The sequence below is a fragment of the Scyliorhinus torazame genome, chromosome 20 (genome assembly GCF_047496885.1).
Source record: "Scyliorhinus torazame isolate Kashiwa2021f chromosome 20, sScyTor2.1, whole genome shotgun sequence".
Taxonomy (NCBI): domain Eukaryota; kingdom Metazoa; phylum Chordata; class Chondrichthyes; order Carcharhiniformes; family Scyliorhinidae; genus Scyliorhinus; species Scyliorhinus torazame.
The window spans coordinates 25,866,867-25,882,582 of NC_092726.1; the positions used below are offsets into that span (position 1 = coordinate 25,866,867).

At 55.1% G+C, this 15,716-nt stretch overlaps 1 protein-coding gene across 2 annotated transcripts in view; it reads left to right on the forward strand.

The window, feature by feature from the left end:
- Positions 1-244: 244 nt before the first annotated feature.
- LOC140396998 (inositol polyphosphate-5-phosphatase A-like) overlaps positions 245-15,716 on the forward strand; it is a 46,683-nt gene continuing 31,211 nt past the window's right edge. For both annotated transcript variants that reach the window (XM_072486020.1, XM_072486021.1), the window contains exons 1-4: positions 245-594; positions 5,206-5,247; positions 6,095-6,195; positions 15,105-15,192. In XM_072486020.1, the coding sequence (XP_072342121.1) occupies positions 547-594; positions 5,206-5,247; positions 6,095-6,195; positions 15,105-15,192 (279 nt within the window). In that variant the 5' untranslated portion in view covers positions 245-546. The remainder of the gene's footprint in view (positions 595-5,205; positions 5,248-6,094; positions 6,196-15,104; positions 15,193-15,716) is intronic.

Sequence of the window (15,716 nt, forward strand, 5' to 3'; positions counted from 1 at the left end):
AAAAATCAATCGTGAGACTTGTCGAGGGGGTGGGTGGGTGGGGGGGTGCTAATCGACTGTGGTGGCTTCACCTTACAGTTACGCCTTGCAAATATCTATTTACGTTTTTCTTTCCGACCCGACCCTGTGCAAAGCAGATCTTTCTCGAGATACCCCCTTGGGTTTTAGACAGCCAGCGTTTGACAGCTCCTCAATTTCCTCTTGAGAAAGGCGGGCCGAGTGAGAGGGGAGGGGCCTTCGACAGGGCCGAGGCAGGGTTGCACAGGAAGTCGGCGAGAGTTTTAAACAGTGGCAGAGAGAGAAAGAGGGAGGAGCGGTGGAGCAGGTTGAGATCGAAAGGGCGGAAAACAACGAGAGAGAGAGAGAGAGCGAAAGAAAGAGAGAGAGATTGGAATTCCCGTTGCTTCACAGTCCGCGAGGTTGCATTCCTGAGGGAGTTCCGACGATCCATGAAAGAGATTAGAGGCGGGGGAGGGAGGCTGTATATGAAGGCCGGGGATCTCTGTGGTCAGCTCCAATCCTCAACAGCTCAAAGTCTTTTTGCAAATGGATGTCCTACTGCTTACAGCCAACGTTGGCTCACTGTTCGATGATGTGAGTTACTCATTGCTCCTGTGGCAACACGCTAGAATTGTTTGCTTCACTTTGTGTGTGTGTGTGTGTGTGAGCGTTGGCGGGGGTTGGGGCGACTTACACTTGCGCTTGGGATTTAACCCACCCTCTCACCTCTCTCCTCCCAGAGCCAGGCTCTGCACCAGTTACCTGTCACCTACCACATCTTTCCCTCCCCCTGCGCCCCCAGGGCGAACCCTCACTAGCCCTCTGCGTCTTCTCTGTGGGGTGAAAATCGAGAGGGAGGTTTGGTGGTGAGGGGGGGGGGGGCTTAGGTTAATTGCCCTCGCTATGCCCTCAGGTAGGGTGATTATTCCACCCCTCTCTCTCTCCCCTCATCTTCTGAAAGGGGGCACGGCTATGCTGCGCGGGCAAGGGAGGGATACGTGGCGCTATTCGACTGCAGGGGCATCGCGACGCCGACCGCATCTCTCCCAGCGGAGGTCATTGCACAGGCAGGATTGGCAGGGTTATGGGCGGGGTGGGGGGGGGGTGCTGCTGGGGCGAGTTGGAACCAGTGCTGGAGGGCCGCCTACGCACGGACTCTCCCGCAGGTTGCCGGTTCGAGCCCAACTGCAGACGTTTGAGTGTCTTCCTGGGCTGATGGTGACTGTAATTGCTGGGCAGCCAAGAGTCAAAGACTTTGGGAATTTCTTCGAAGAATTATTGGTTGTTTTACTTGTGCGGTGTCTTCGGGGCCTGTGGGACTGGAATTGATCACGCACCAACGCAGGGTGTCGTAACACTGGACGCGATCGAGCCCAAGGCTTCAAAAGTGTTTGATTGGTTGTGAATGATGTTCTGGGAAGCCCTGGGGTAGAGAGGGTGGGGGGGGGGGGACATTCCACAAACACAAGCTTGTTAAGGTTTGCCTTACCCTCCTTTCCTCCTGGTTGCTCGCTCTCTGAGCGAAAGCAGGCCGGACTGAGCTGAGCCATTTCACAACCAGGCCCGATTCTGCTCTCAAAGCCTGCCCCGAATTTACTCACCCACACTCCTGAACGTCGAGGGCTTTTGGGCGGGGGGGGGGGGGGGGGTGGAGTCATTGGGGCACATTCCCGAGGCCCAAACCGCCTCCGCTGCTTGCCCTCATGGCCGTTCTCCACAGCGCAGGTCGCCGGCGAACTATTCGACTACGTGAGGCGTCGCTGTTTTTTTATAAAAATCAATTCTTCCTAGCTCGTCGCCGTAGATTCTCGCTGATTGCCGCCTTAACCCCACTTTCCCAGCACCCCCCCGTCCACCACCTCCCTTAAACGCTCCCTCCCCCACCGACTCAGAGTAAGATGCGTGCCACCTACGAGAAACACCTTCCAAACCCGCGGCCTCGCCCATCCAGAAGGACGAGGACAGCAGACACACATGGGGAACCCCCCCCACACTTGGAGGTTCCCCTCCAAGCCCCACATACCGTCCTGACTTGCAAATATATCGGCCGTCCCTTGGCCGTCGCTGTGGTCAAAGTATTGGGAACACCCCGCCCCCCTCCCCCCACCCCACTTCGGAAGACTGACCACAAGACGTCAGGACTGTCAGTGCTGGCCGCAAAGAACCTTCCGAACTTGGTTGACGTGTGAAAGGCGATGCCAATGTCTTTGCTTGTTCACACTCTCCGGTTGCGGTTTGCGCGATCTGCGAGACAGTCAACTCTACACGATCGGTTCAAAAGAGGATTTGTACAGGGTGCTCATTCCATCGTCCTGTGCGTCAATGCCTTCGCCTTACCATGAGTGAGGTACCCAACGATACCTTCTTGACCCTTCACCCCTCCCTTTCCACATCCCTCACCACCCCCCCCCCCCACCCCACCCCCCACACACTTTTAGAGCAATGGTTCTCAAAGTTGGTTCCATTGACCATTAGTGGACTGAGGGGGCCTTCGAGGCATCCCTCAGTCTAACCTCTTACGCAGGTCCAGGCCCAGAAGCCTCAATGGCATCGGCACGCGAGCGACAACGACGGCGCTTTTGAAGGAAGATCTTAGGCTTCCGTGGGCCGAGACGAGATTTCTGTCAATTTAATAATTGGCCATGGTAAATTGCCCTTTTAGTGTCCAAAAAAAGGTTAGGTGGGGTTACTGGGTTACGGGGATAGGGTGGAAGTATGGGCTTAAGTGGGGTGCTCTTTTCAAGGGCCGGTGCAGACTCGATGGGCCAAATGGCCTCCTTCTGCACTGTAAATTCTACGATTCTATGATTCTATTCTATGTTGCCACCCAAGGATCGGGAAACAAAAAAACGCAGCTCCGAGGGAAGATTGGGCAGGCTGGGGGCGGTTGTCCTCCTTGGATCAGAGGAGGCTGGGGACAGGTTTAATAGAGAGGCCTGGAGGGAGGGGGTAGGGACGGGCCTACTGCCTTTAGCAGAGAGGCCAGTGAGCAGGGGCACCTGGATGTGAAGTAATTGGTAAACAAAATGTTCAATTTCACGAATATAGACGCGAGATTAAGATCAGTTTTTCAGAAGGGAAGAATTGCGAGGGGCTTACGACACATATCAGTGTTTCAAACGTACGTAAATTTGTGTGGTGGTAATGTTTTGAATCCGAAAAGGTTTAGGCCTCGGACTCCAGCCTCAGTTAATCATTTGTTTCTGATTGTGAATAGAAATAATTCCTGCATGTAAATTCGCTAAAAGGCAGGTAAAGTATTGATAGGAAGTTATGAAAAGAGGAAGGAACCATGGCGATGGCAGGACTGACAATAGCGATGGTGCACATATACAGATTGTCACCTTCCTGTGTGTTTGGGTAATGTGATAAGGGCGTGTGTGAGTGTGGCCATGTCTGCTTTGCTCCCTTAGTTACTGAATCGAGGCCTGCTCAGGAAACATGCAAATCTGAAGCCGGCCTTGTCTGCAAGTTGATTCCTGGCTTCGTTGAAAATGACTCCATCGTCAGGGATGGTACAGAACAAAATATGGCACCGACCCACATAAAGAGATATCAGGTCAGGTGACCAAAATCTCCGTCAAAGACATAGGTTTTAATGAGTGCCTTAAAGGGTGAAAGAGAGGTCAAGAGGGCAGGGAGGTTGAGGGAGGGAATTCTGGAGCTTGAGGCCTTAAGGCAGCTGAAGGCACAGCCGCCAATGGCGGAGCGATTTAAATGGGGGGGGGGGCTGCTTTTAGCATTCATGTCGAGAGGGCTAGAATACAAGAGCAGGGATGTACTTCTGAGGCTGTATAAGGCTCTGGTCAGACCCCATTTGGAGTTATTGTGAGCAGTTTTGGGCCCCGTATCTAAGGAAGGATGTGCTGGCCTTGGAAAGGGACCTGAGGAGGTTCACAAGAATGATCCCTGGAATGAAGGGCTTGTCATATGAGGAACGGTTGAGGACTCTGGGCCTGTACACGTTGGAGTTTGGAAGGATGAGGGGGGGCCTTATTGAAACTTACAGGATACTGCGAGGCCTGGATAGAGTGGATGTAGAGCGAATGCTTCCACTTGTAGGAAAAACTAGAACCAGAGGATACCATCTCAGACTGAAGGGCCGATCCTTTAAAACAGAGATGAGGAGGAATTTCATCAGCCAGAGGGTGGTGAATCTGTAGAGCTACCCCCTTTGGCGGCGCCTTTGGTCACCTGACTCAGTGCCGGTATCCCGGGGGGGGGGGGGGGGGCGGTCATGGAGCTTAATGCCCTGGGTGAGAAGAAAACGTTTACGAAACCCTCCCTGGGGTTGATGGGTTTGGCGGGGGCACTGGGCCTGGGAGGGGGGGGGGGGGGGGTTTGATGCTTGGCGGAGGAAGGGGGGGAGGACACCAGGCTCGGCAAGGCTTGGACGGGCGGAGTTCAAAATGAACAATGCCTCTCGCGCTGACCCTCCTGGGAGTCCGCTCGACGGGTTTTCCCCTAGGCGGGCACACTTGGCACTGCGCCAACCCTGCCGCAATATCAAGAGAGCAGCTGCTTCCTGCCCGCTGGACGCCAGCGTTGCCGTGCTCCAACACCTCAGGTGAACTTTCACCTTTCACCTCTACCCGCAGACTGGCGGAGGCCCACGCCCAACCTCCTCGCGGGACCCCCTATTCTTGTGCCGGTCACTGATAGTTACTCTTCAGAGTTCTATCAAAGCTCCAGTAGAGCTTTGGGGTCATCCTTAAAGTGTTTTTCCCCCAGAATTGGACCCAAGATGTGCCGCACTCGAGGCTGCTCAAGCCCCTCGAAACATTTTTAAAATTTTGCATCTCAGGCACGCAAGGTTAGACATTTATTACCCATCCGTAGCTGCTCTTAACTAAGTGGCTTGCCAATGCCACTTCAGACAGCATTCAAGAGTTGTAAGACTGGTGCGGGAGAAGTAGGCTCGAATTGGATAAGAACGGCATGTTTCCTCAATTGTTGATGATTGCTTTTAATAATACCGGCTTCTCACCTCTGACATTTTTTTATTCAAATTCTCTAACTGTCGTAGTAGCTGACTAGGCCGGAAGCCTACTACTACACTACCTGTCCCCGGCCTCCGTTGGCAGCTAGGGATTTCTCACTGTGCAAATGTGGAGTTGCTGCTTTTTCATTGGCATCGACTGGACAGAATCTAACTGGCCGTTCAGGAAATAAGTTTGATTTCTTTGCCCTATTTTGTTTTCTCAGCTGGAAGGTTTGCAAATAATCTGGCTTCAGGAATTTTACCAGGTGAGTGAGTGAAACCGGGTTTCCGTGTCCCCCCTCCCCCCCCTCCCCTTCACAAGACGAAATCTGCAAAATCGGGCCTACACCCCTGGTCTTAACTCGAGCGTTCGCCACACTTGCCTGCCCCACAAGGAGAACAATTTTCCCAGTTGGTCAAAGGGGTCGGTTTTATAAAGAGTGCCTTCGCGGAGGTGAGAGAGGCTAAGAGGTTCAATCGAGTAGGGGGCGGGGGGGGGGGGGGGTGGGGGAGAGGAGGAAACAAACGGGATATGGGTCAAAATTGGCGATTTTTGATCAACTCCTCCATCTTGATTGGGAAGGGAGAGGCCTAGTTGTTCTCGAGAGTTCTGAACACCGCCCAGTCCATCACATGAACCCGCCTCCCATCCATTGCCTCTGTCTACACCTCCCACTGCCTGGGGAAAGCGGGCAGCATAATCAAAGACCCCTCCCACCCGGCTTATTCACTCTTCCAAACTCTTCCAGCGGGCAGGAGATACAAAAGTCGGAGAACACGATTCAAAAACAGCTTCTTCCTCGCTGTTAGCAGACTCCTAAATGAGCCTCTTATGGACTGAACTGATCTCTCCACACACCTCTGCTGAGTAGCACTATACTCCGTATGCTTCACCCGATGCCTGTGTCTGCGTTTACACCTGCCTGGACTGTACGCGGAACAATGCTTTTCACTGCACCTCGGTACACGTGACAATAAATTAATCCAAATCCAATCCTTCAGGAGCTGCAGTGAACGAGTATGGATGTGTCTCTCTCTCGCTCTCTCTCCCCCTCTCTTTCTCTCCCTCTCTCTCTCTCCCTCTCTCTCTCACTCACTCTCGTGTGCCAGCAGGTTGTGAAAAAGTACACGCCTCACTTTATCGCCCTTCATTGCCAGGAGATCGGAGGGAAGGACTACGAGACGGGCATGGTACACGTCAACAAGTTTGTAGCGTGAGTAGATTCCATCTCACTCTGCCCTGGTGGGTGAGGGAAGGGGCAGGGGAGGGGTGGGGGGGGGGGGGGCGGAATTGCTGGATGTCGGTTGCCAGGGCGAGTAACGTTGAAATAATAAAGTGGGGGTTAAACGTGAACTGACATTGGTGCTGCAGAATAGGCCGCATGTCGCGCTATTCAATCCCATGCTCCTTCACTGCGTCCCACGCGGTGCATGTGACGCTGTGGCACGTGCCAGAGGGTGGGGAAATCGGACGGTTCGGAATCCCCCCCCACCCCCACTGGTTCCCCCACCCCTCCCCTCTCTCTCTCTCTCACTCTCTCTCTCTCTCTCTCTCTCTTGTGGTTCTTGTTGCAATCTCGGTGGTTCCTCCCCTGCTAACGGCTGAATTCGCGCAGGAAGCTGTGTTAATCGCTAACAATTGTTGAGAAAGATATTGAGGTCAGAAAACAGTTAGCAGGGCAGAGGAATTGCCTGTGACAGGCACACACACGCACACATACACACACACAGTCAGTATTGAGGGAGCACTGCATTGTCAGAGGGTCATTACTGAGGGAGTTGTCATGATAGTCAGGTAAACATCATAGCACATACATACATACATACTGATGGACAGATCAACGGACCAATCAACACACACAACACAACAGCCAATCACAGGCAAGAGCATTCACAGTACAAAACAGGGAACACAACACTTTCTGGGCACTCGAGCAGGAGATGGCTCAGGGCACAGAGCACATTACGAGCCACTCAGACATCCACCATATGCTGAGTGCCACTAGAAGATAGAATTAGGAATAGGTCCACAGAATCAAAGGTCATGATCGAACCTCAGTAAACAGTTTAACAGTGTAAATAGATGTTTGAAATAAAACTGCGTTGTACCATTCGCAACCGTGTTAGTTCGTCTGTGTAGCAGAGTACCCAACACTTCAGGACTGCTGAACTGTCAGAGGGTCAGTACTGAGGGAGAGCTGCACTGTCAGAGGGTCAGTACTGAGGGAGTGCTGCACTGTCAGAGGGTCAGTACTGAGGGAATGCTGCACTGTCAGAGGGTCAGTACTGAGGGAGTGCTGCACTGTCAGAGGGTCAGTACTGAGGGAGTGCCGCACTGTCAGAGGGTTAGTACTGAGGGAGTGCCGCACTGTCAGTGGATCAGTACTGAGGGAGTGCTGCACTGTCAGAGGGTCAGTACTGAGTGAGTGCTGCACTGTCAGAGGGTCAGTACTGAGGGAGTGCTGCACTATCAGAGGGTCAGTACTGAGGGAGTGCCGCACTGTCAGAGGATTAGTACTGAGGGAGTGCTGCACTGTCAGAGCATCAGTACTGAGGGAGTGCTGCACTGTCAGAGGATCAGTACTGAGGGAGTGCTGCACTGTCAGAGGGTCAGTACTGAGGGAGTGCTGCACTGTCAGAGGGTCAGTACTGAGGGAGTGCCGCACTGTCGGAGGGTCAGTACTGAGGGAGTGCCGCACTGTGAGAGGGTCAGTACTGAGGGAGTGCTGCACTGTCAGAGGGTCAGTACTGAGGGAGTGCTGCACTGTCAGAGGATTAGTACTGAGGGAGTGCTGCACTGTCAGAGGGTCAGTACTGAGGGAGTGCTGCACTGTCAGAGGGTCAGTACTGAGGGAGCGCTGCACTGTCAGAGGGTCAGTACTGAGGGAGTGCCGCACTGTCAGAGGGTCAGTACTGAGGGAGTGCTGCACTATCAGAGGGTCAGTACTGAGGGAGTGCTGCACTGTCAGAGGGTCAGTACTGAGGGAGTGCTGCACTGTCAGAGGGTCAGTACTGAAGGGGTGCTGCACTGTCAGAGGGTCAGTACTGAGGGAGTGCTGCACTGTCAGAGGGTCAGTACTGAGGGAATGCTGCACTGTCAGAGGGTCAGTACTGAGGGAGTGCTGCACTGTCAGAGGGTCAGTACTGAGGGAGCGCTGCACTGTCAGAGGGTCTGTACTGAGGGAGTGCTGCACTGTCAGAGGGTCAGTACTGAGGGAATGCTGCACTGTCAGAGGGTCAGTACTGAGGGAGTGCTGCACTGTCAGAGGGTCAGTACTGAGGGAGAGCTGCACTGTCAGAGGGTCAGTACTGAGGGAGTGCTGCACTGTCAGAGTGTCAGTACTGAGGGAGTGCTGCACTGTCAGAGGGTCAGTACTGAGGGAGAGCTGCAATGTCAGAGGGTCAGTACTGAGGGAGCGCTGCACTGTCAGAGGGTCAGTACTGAGGGAGTGCTGCACTGCCAGAGGGTCAGTACTGAGGGAGCGCTGCACTATCAGAGGGTCAGTACTGAGGGAGTGCTGCACTGTCAGAGGGTCAGTACTGAGGGAGTGCTGCACTGTCAGAGGGTCAGTACTGAGGGAGTGCTGCACTGTCAGAGGATTCGTACTGAGGGAGTGCTGCACTGTCAGAGCGTCAGTACTGAGGGAGTGCTGCACTGTCAGAGGATCAGTACTGAGGGAGTGCTGCACTGTCAGAGGGTCAGTACTGAGGGAGTGCTGCACTGTCAGAGGGTCAGTACTGAGGGAGTGCCGCACTGTCGGAGGGTCAGTACTGAGGGAGTGCCGCACTGTGAGAGGGTCAGTACTGAGGGAGTGCTGCACTGTCAGAGGGTCAGTACTGAGGGAGTGCTGCACTGTCAGAGGATTAGTACTGAGGGAGTGTTGCACTGTCAGAGGGTCAGTACTGAGGGAGTGCTGCACTGTCAGAGGGTCAGTACTGAGGGAGTGCTGCACTGTCAGAGGGTCAGTACTGAGGGAGCGCTGCACTGTCAGAGGGTCAGTACTGAGGGAGTGCCGCACTGTCAGAGGGTCAGTACTGGGGGAGTGCTGCACTATCAGAGGGTCAGTACTGAGGGAGTGCTGCACTGTCAGAGGGTCAGTACTGAGGGAGTGCTGCACTGTCAGAGGGTCAGTACTGAGGGGGTGCTGCACTGTCAGAGGGTCAGTACTGAGGGAGTGCTGCACTGTCAGAGGGTCAGTACTGAGGGAATGCTGCACTGTCAGAGGGTCAGTACTGAGGGAGTGCTGCACTGTCAGAGGGTCAGTACTGAGGGAGCGCTGCACTGTCAGAGGGTCTGTACTGAGGGAGTGCTGCACTGTCAGAGGGTCAGTACTGAGGGAATGCTGCACTGTCAGAGGGTCAGTACTGAGGGAGTGCTGCACTGTCAGAGGGTCAGTACTGAGGGAGAGCTGCACTGTCAGAGGGTCAGTACTGAGGGAGTGCTGCACTGTCAGAGTGTCAGTACTGAGGGAGTGCTGCACTGTCAGAGGGTCAGTACTGAGGGAGAGCTGCACTGTCAGAGGGTCAGTACTGAGGGAGCGCTGCACTGCCAGAGGGTCAGTACTGAGGGAGTGCTGCACTGCCAGAGGGTCAGTACTGAGGGAGCGCTGCACTATCAGAGGGTCAGTACTGAGGGAGTGCTGCACTGTCAGAGGGTCAGTACTGAGGGAGTGCTGCACTGTCAGAGGGTCAGTACTGAGGGAGTGCTGCACTGTCAGAGGATTCGTACTGAGGGAGTGCTGCACTGTCAGAGCGTCAGTACTGAGGGAGTGCTGCACTGTCAGAGTGATCAGTACTGAGGGAGTGCTGCACTGTCAGAGGGTCAGTACTGAGGGAGTGCTGCACTGTCAGAGGGTCAGTACTGAGGGAGTGCCGCACTGTCGGAGGGTCAGTACTGAGGGAGTGCCGCACTGTGAGAGGGTCAGTACTGAGGGAGTGCTGCACTGTCAGAGGGTCAGTACTGAGGGAGTGCTGCACTGTCAGAGGATTAGTACTGAGGGAGTGTTGCACTGTCAGAGGGTCAGTACTGAGGGAGTGCTGCACTGTCAGAGGGTCAGTACTGCGGGAGTGCTGCACTGTCAGAGGGTCAGTACTGAGGGAGCGCTGCACTGTCAGAGGGTCAGTACTGAGGGAGAGCTGCACTGTCAGAGGGTCAGTACTGAGGGAGCACTGCACTGTCAGAGGGTCAGTACTGAGGGAGTGCTGCACTGTCAGAGGGTCAGTACTGAGGGAGTGCTGCACTGTCAGAGGGTCAGTACTGAGGGAGTGCTGCACTGTCAGAGGGTCAGTACTGAGGGAGTGCTGCACTGTCAGAGGATTAGTACTGAGGGAGTGTTGCACTGTCAGAGGGTCAGTACTGAGGGAGTGCTGCACTGTCAGAGGGTCAGTACTGAGGGAGTGCTGCACTGTCAGAGGGTCAGTACTGAGGGAGCGCTGCACTGTCAGAGGGTCAGTACTGAGGGAGTGCCGCACTGTCAGAGGGTCAGTACTGAGGGAGTGCTGCACTATCAGAGGGTCAGTACTGAGGGAGTGCTGCACTGTCAGAGGGTCAGTACTGAGGGAGTGCTGCACTGTCAGAGGGTCAGTACTGAGGGGGTGCTGCACTGTCAGAGGGTCAGTACTGAGGGAGTGCTGCACTGTCAGAGGGTCAGTACTGAGGGAATGCTGCACTGTCAGAGGGTCAGTACTGAGGGAGTGCTGCACTGTCAGAGGGTCAGTACTGAGGGAGCGCTGCACTGTCAGAGGGTCTGTACTGAGGGAGTGCTGCACTGTCAGAGGGTCAGTACTGAGGGAATGCTGCACTGTCAGAGGGTCAGTACTGAGGGAGTGCTGCACTGTCAGAGGGTCAGTACTGAGGGAGAGCTGCACTGTCAGAGGGTCAGTACTGAGGGAGTGCTGCACTGTCAGAGTGTCAGTACTGAGGGAGTGCTGCACTGTCAGAGGGTCAGTACTGAGGGAGAGCTGCACTGTCAGAGGGTCAGTACTGAGGGAGCACTGCACTGTCAGAGGGTCAGTACTGAGGGAGTGCTGCACTGCCAGAGGGTCAGTACTGAGGGAGCGCTGCACTATCAGAGGGTCAGTACTGAGGGAGTGCTGCACTGTCAGAGGGTCAGTACTGAGGGAGTGCTGCACTGTCAGAGGGTCAGTACTGAGGGAGCGCTGCACTGTCAGAGGGTCAGTACTGAGGGAGTGCCGCACTGTCAGAGGGTCAGTACTGAGGGAGTGCTGCACTATCAGAGGGTCAGTACTGAGGGAGTGCTGCACTGTCAGAGGGTCAGTACTGAGGGAGTGCTGCACTGTCAGAGGGTCAGTACTGAGGGGGTGCTGCACTGTCAGAGGGTCAGTACTGAGGGAGTGCTGCACTGTCAGAGGGTCAGTACTGAGGGAGTGCTGCACTGTCAGAGGATTCGTACTGAGGGAGTGCTGCACTGTCAGAGCGTCAGTACTGAGGGAGTGCTGCACTGTCAGAGGATCAGTACTGAGGGAGTGCTGCACTGTCAGAGGGTCAGTACTGAGGGAGTGCTGCACTGTCAGAGGGTCAGTACTGAGGGAGTGCCGCACTGTCGGAGGGTCAGTACTGAGGGAGTGCCGCACTGTGAGAGGGTCAGTACTGAGGGAGTGCTGCACTGTCAGAGGGTCAGTACTGAGGGAGTGCTGCACTGTCAGAGGATTAGTACTGAGGGAGTGTTGCACTGTCAGAGGGTCAGTACTGAGGGAGTGCTGCACTGTCAGAGGGTCAGTACTGCGGGAGTGCTGCACTGTCAGAGGGTCAGTACTGAGGGAGCGCTGCACTGTCAGAGGGTCAGTACTGAGGGAGAGCTGCACTGTCAGAGGGTCAGTACTGAGGGAGCACTGCACTGTCAGAGGGTCAGTACTGAGGGAGTGCTGCACTGTCAGAGGGTCAGTACTGAGGGAGTGCTGCACTGTCAGAGGGTCAGTACTGAGGGAGTGCTGCACTGTCAGAGGGTCAGTACTGAGGGAGTGCTGCACTGTCAGAGGGTCAGTACTGAGGGAGTGCTGCACTGTCAGAGGGTTAGTACTGAGGGAGCGCTGCACTGTCAGAGGGTCAGTACTGAGGGAGAGCTGCACTGTCAGAAGGTCAGTACTGAGGGAGCGCTGCACTGTCAGAGGGTCAGTACTGAGGGAGTGCTGCACTGTCAGAGGGTCAGTACTGAGGGAGTGCTGCACTGTCAGAGGGTCAGTACTGAGGGAGTGCTGCACTGTCAGAGGGTCAGTACTGAGGGAGTGCTGCACTGTCAGAGGATTAGTACTGAGGGAGTGCTGCACTGTCAGAGCATCAGTACTGAGGGAGTACTGCACTGTCAGAGGATCAGTACTGAGGGAGTGCTGCACTGTCAGAGTGTCAGTACTGAGGGAGTGCTGCACTGTCAGAGGGTCAGTACTGAGGGAGTGCCGCACTGTCGGAGGGTCAGTACTGAGGGAGTGCCGCACTGTGAGAGGGTCAGTACTGAGGGAGTGCTGCACTGTCAGAGGGTCAGTACTGAGGGAGTGCTGCACTGTGAGAGGGTCAGTACTGAGGGAGTGCTGCACTGTGAGAGGGTCAGTACTGAGGGAGTGCTGCACTGTCAGAGGGTCAGTACTGAGGGAGTGCTGCACTGTCAGAGGGTCAGTACTGAGGGAGTGCTGCACTGTCAGAGGGTCAGTACTGAGGGAGTGCTGCACTGTCAGAGGGTCAGTACTGAGGGAGTGCTGCACTGTCAGAGGGTCAGTACTGAGGGAGTGCTGCACTGTCAGAGGGTCAGTACTGAGGGAGCGCTGCACTGTCAAAGGGTCAGTACTGAGGGAGAGCTGCACTGTCAGAGGGTCAGTACTGAGGGAGCGCTGCACTGTCAGAGGGTCAGTACTGAGGGAGTGCTGCACTATCAGAGGGTCAGTACTGAGGGAGTGCTGCACTGTCAGAGGGTCAGTACTGAGGGAGTGCTGCACTGTCAGAGGGTCAGTACTGAGGGAGTGCTGCACTATCAGAGGGTCAGTACTGAGGGAGTGCTGCACTGTCAGAGGGTCAGTACTGAGGGAGTGCTGCACTGTCAGAGGGTCAGTACTGAGGGAGTGCTGCACTGTCAGAGGGTCAGTACTGAGGGAGTGCTGCACTGTCAGAGGGTCAGTACTGAGGGAATGCTGCACTGTCAGAGGGTCAGTACTGAGGGAGTGCTGCACTGTCAGAGGGTCAGTACTGAGGGAGAGCTGCACTGTCAGAGGGTCAGTACTGAGGGAGCGCTGCACTGTCAGAGGGTCAGTACTGAGGGAGTGCTGCACTGTCAGAGGGTCAGTACTGAGGGAGCGCTGCACTGTCAGAGGGTCAGTACTGAGGGAGTGCTGCACTGTCAGAGGGTCAGTACTGAGGGAGCGCTGCACTGTCAGAGGGTCAGTACTGAGGGAGTGCTGCACTGTCAGAGGGTCAGTACTGAGGGAATGCTGCACTGTCAGATGGTCAGTACTGAGGGAGTGCTGCACTGTCAGAGGGTCAGTACTGAGGGAGTGCTGCACTGTCAGAGGGTCAGTACTGAGGGAGTGCTGCACTGTCAGAGGGTCAGTACTGAGGGAGTGCTGCACTGTCAGAGGGTCAGTACTGAGGGAGAGCTGCACTGTCAGAGGGTCAGTACTGAGGGAGCGCTGCACTGTCAGAGGGTCAGTACTGAGGGAGTGCTGCACTGTCAGAGGGTCAGTACTGAGGGAGTGCTGCACTGTCAGAGGGTCAGTACTGAGGGAGTGCTGCACTGTCAGAGGGTCAGTACTGAGGGAGTGCTGCACTGTCAGAGGGTCAGTACTGAGGGAGTGCTGCACTGTCAGAGGATTAGTACTGAGGGAGTGCTGCACTGTCAGAGCGTCAGTACTGAGGGAGTGCTGCACTGTCAGAGGATCAGTACTGAGGGAGTGCTGCACTGTCAGAGGGTCAGTACTGAGGGAGTGCTGCACTGTCAGAGGGTCAGTACTGAGAGAGTGCCGCACTGTCGGAGGGTCAGTACTGAGGGAGTGCCGCACTGTCAGAGGGTCAGTACTGAGGGAGTGCTGCACTGTCAGAGGGTCAGTACTGAGGGAGTGCTGCACTGTCAGAGGATTAGTACTGAGGGAGTGTTGCACTGTCAGAGGGTCAGTACTGAGGGAGTGCTGCACTGTCAGAGGGTCAGTACTGAGGGAGTGCTGCACTGTCAGAGGATTAGTACTGAGGGAGTGTTGCACTGTCAGAGGGTCAGTACTGAGGGAGTGCTGCACTGTCAGAGGGTCAGTACTGCGGGAGTGCTGCACTGTCAGAGGATCAGTACTGAGGGAGCGCTGCACTGTCAGAGGGTCAGTACTGAGGGAGAGCTGCACTGTCAGAGGGTCAGTACTGAGGTAGCGCTGCACTGTCAGAGGGTCAGTACTGAGGGAGTGCTGCACTGTCAGAGGGTCTGTACTGAGGGAGTGCTGCACTATCAGAGGGTCAGTACTGAGGGCGTGCTGCACTGTCAGAGGGTCAGTACTGAGGGAGTGCTGCACTGTCAGAGGGTCAGTACTGAGGGAATGCTGCACTGTCAGAGCGTCAGTACTGGGGGAGTGCCACACTGTCAGAGGGTCAGTACTGAGGGAGTGCTGCACTGTCAGAGGGTCAGTACTGAGGGAATGCTGCACTGTCAGAGCGTCAGTACTGGGGGAGCGCTGCAATATCAGAATGTCCATGTTGCGGTTAGTGGAACTTCACTGTTTGCGAATTCTCTGCCATGTTCCTCATTGTTTCCTGGAGCACGGTTTTGTCTGTCAACCACTTTTCTTGCCCTGAGGACCTGGATCATGCGTGTGGGGTCCCATATTTCCATCAGTCTGTGAGCGGTGGCTCCAAGTCACGCTCAGCGCTCCCAACATGCTCTTGGAGGCCCAGCGTCACCATGGCAACGAAAAGCAGTCCGAAGTCAACCAGTTTTGTCTGTCAGTGCGGTTCAAGCGGATCCCTAATGTGGGAGTCCCGCATGTGGGGTGGATGCTGCACACTGGCCGTTTGGATTGGGAGCTCTATTTGGTGTGAGGCCTTTGCTGAAAGGCCTCAGTCGTAGGCCCGATGCCTTGGCTCCTGCCCGCAGTTGCCTTGAATTGCAACCTGATCTGTTTATGTCTTTCTCCTCCACAGCGACATTCTTTCCAGTAACGAAATGAAAGAGTACAACCGAGTTCGGGTATACATTGACCAGGATTTCAGCGCTCATGACCATTTCACTGTGAGTAGGCCCGGGATGGCTGACTCTGTGGGCTTTCTGCGATCTCACCACTCCCCCACACAAAACCATCTCCCACAACTGCCAGGCTCCCAACTAAATCGTTGGAGAGTGATTTAAAATATTGCAATCAGGCTTTCTCCTGGCTACCTCTGGTAACGATGGAGTCAGCCTGTGAGGCGCCAATTTCCGATTGAACTTCCTTCCTTTCGAAGCCAGCTGAGGAAAGAAAGGCTGCCTTTTCCCAAACACCGATCAGCCTCAAAGTCTCTATTCGCCTTGGATTTACTTCTGGAGCTTAGCCACCATTGTAATGTGGGGGTGTGGTGGTATGTATTAGGGGTAATGAGGTACCTGTGAAGCCGAGAGGCTATTGGCTGACAGGTCCCGGGTCCTGGTTGGATCTGCCGACTTCTGGCTCCGCCCTGAAGGCGGAGTATAAGAGCCCGAGCTTCTCCCCGCAGCCTCATTCTGTTGCTGAGCTGCTGGGGACAAGTCTCGCTTAATAAAGCCTAGATCGACTTCAT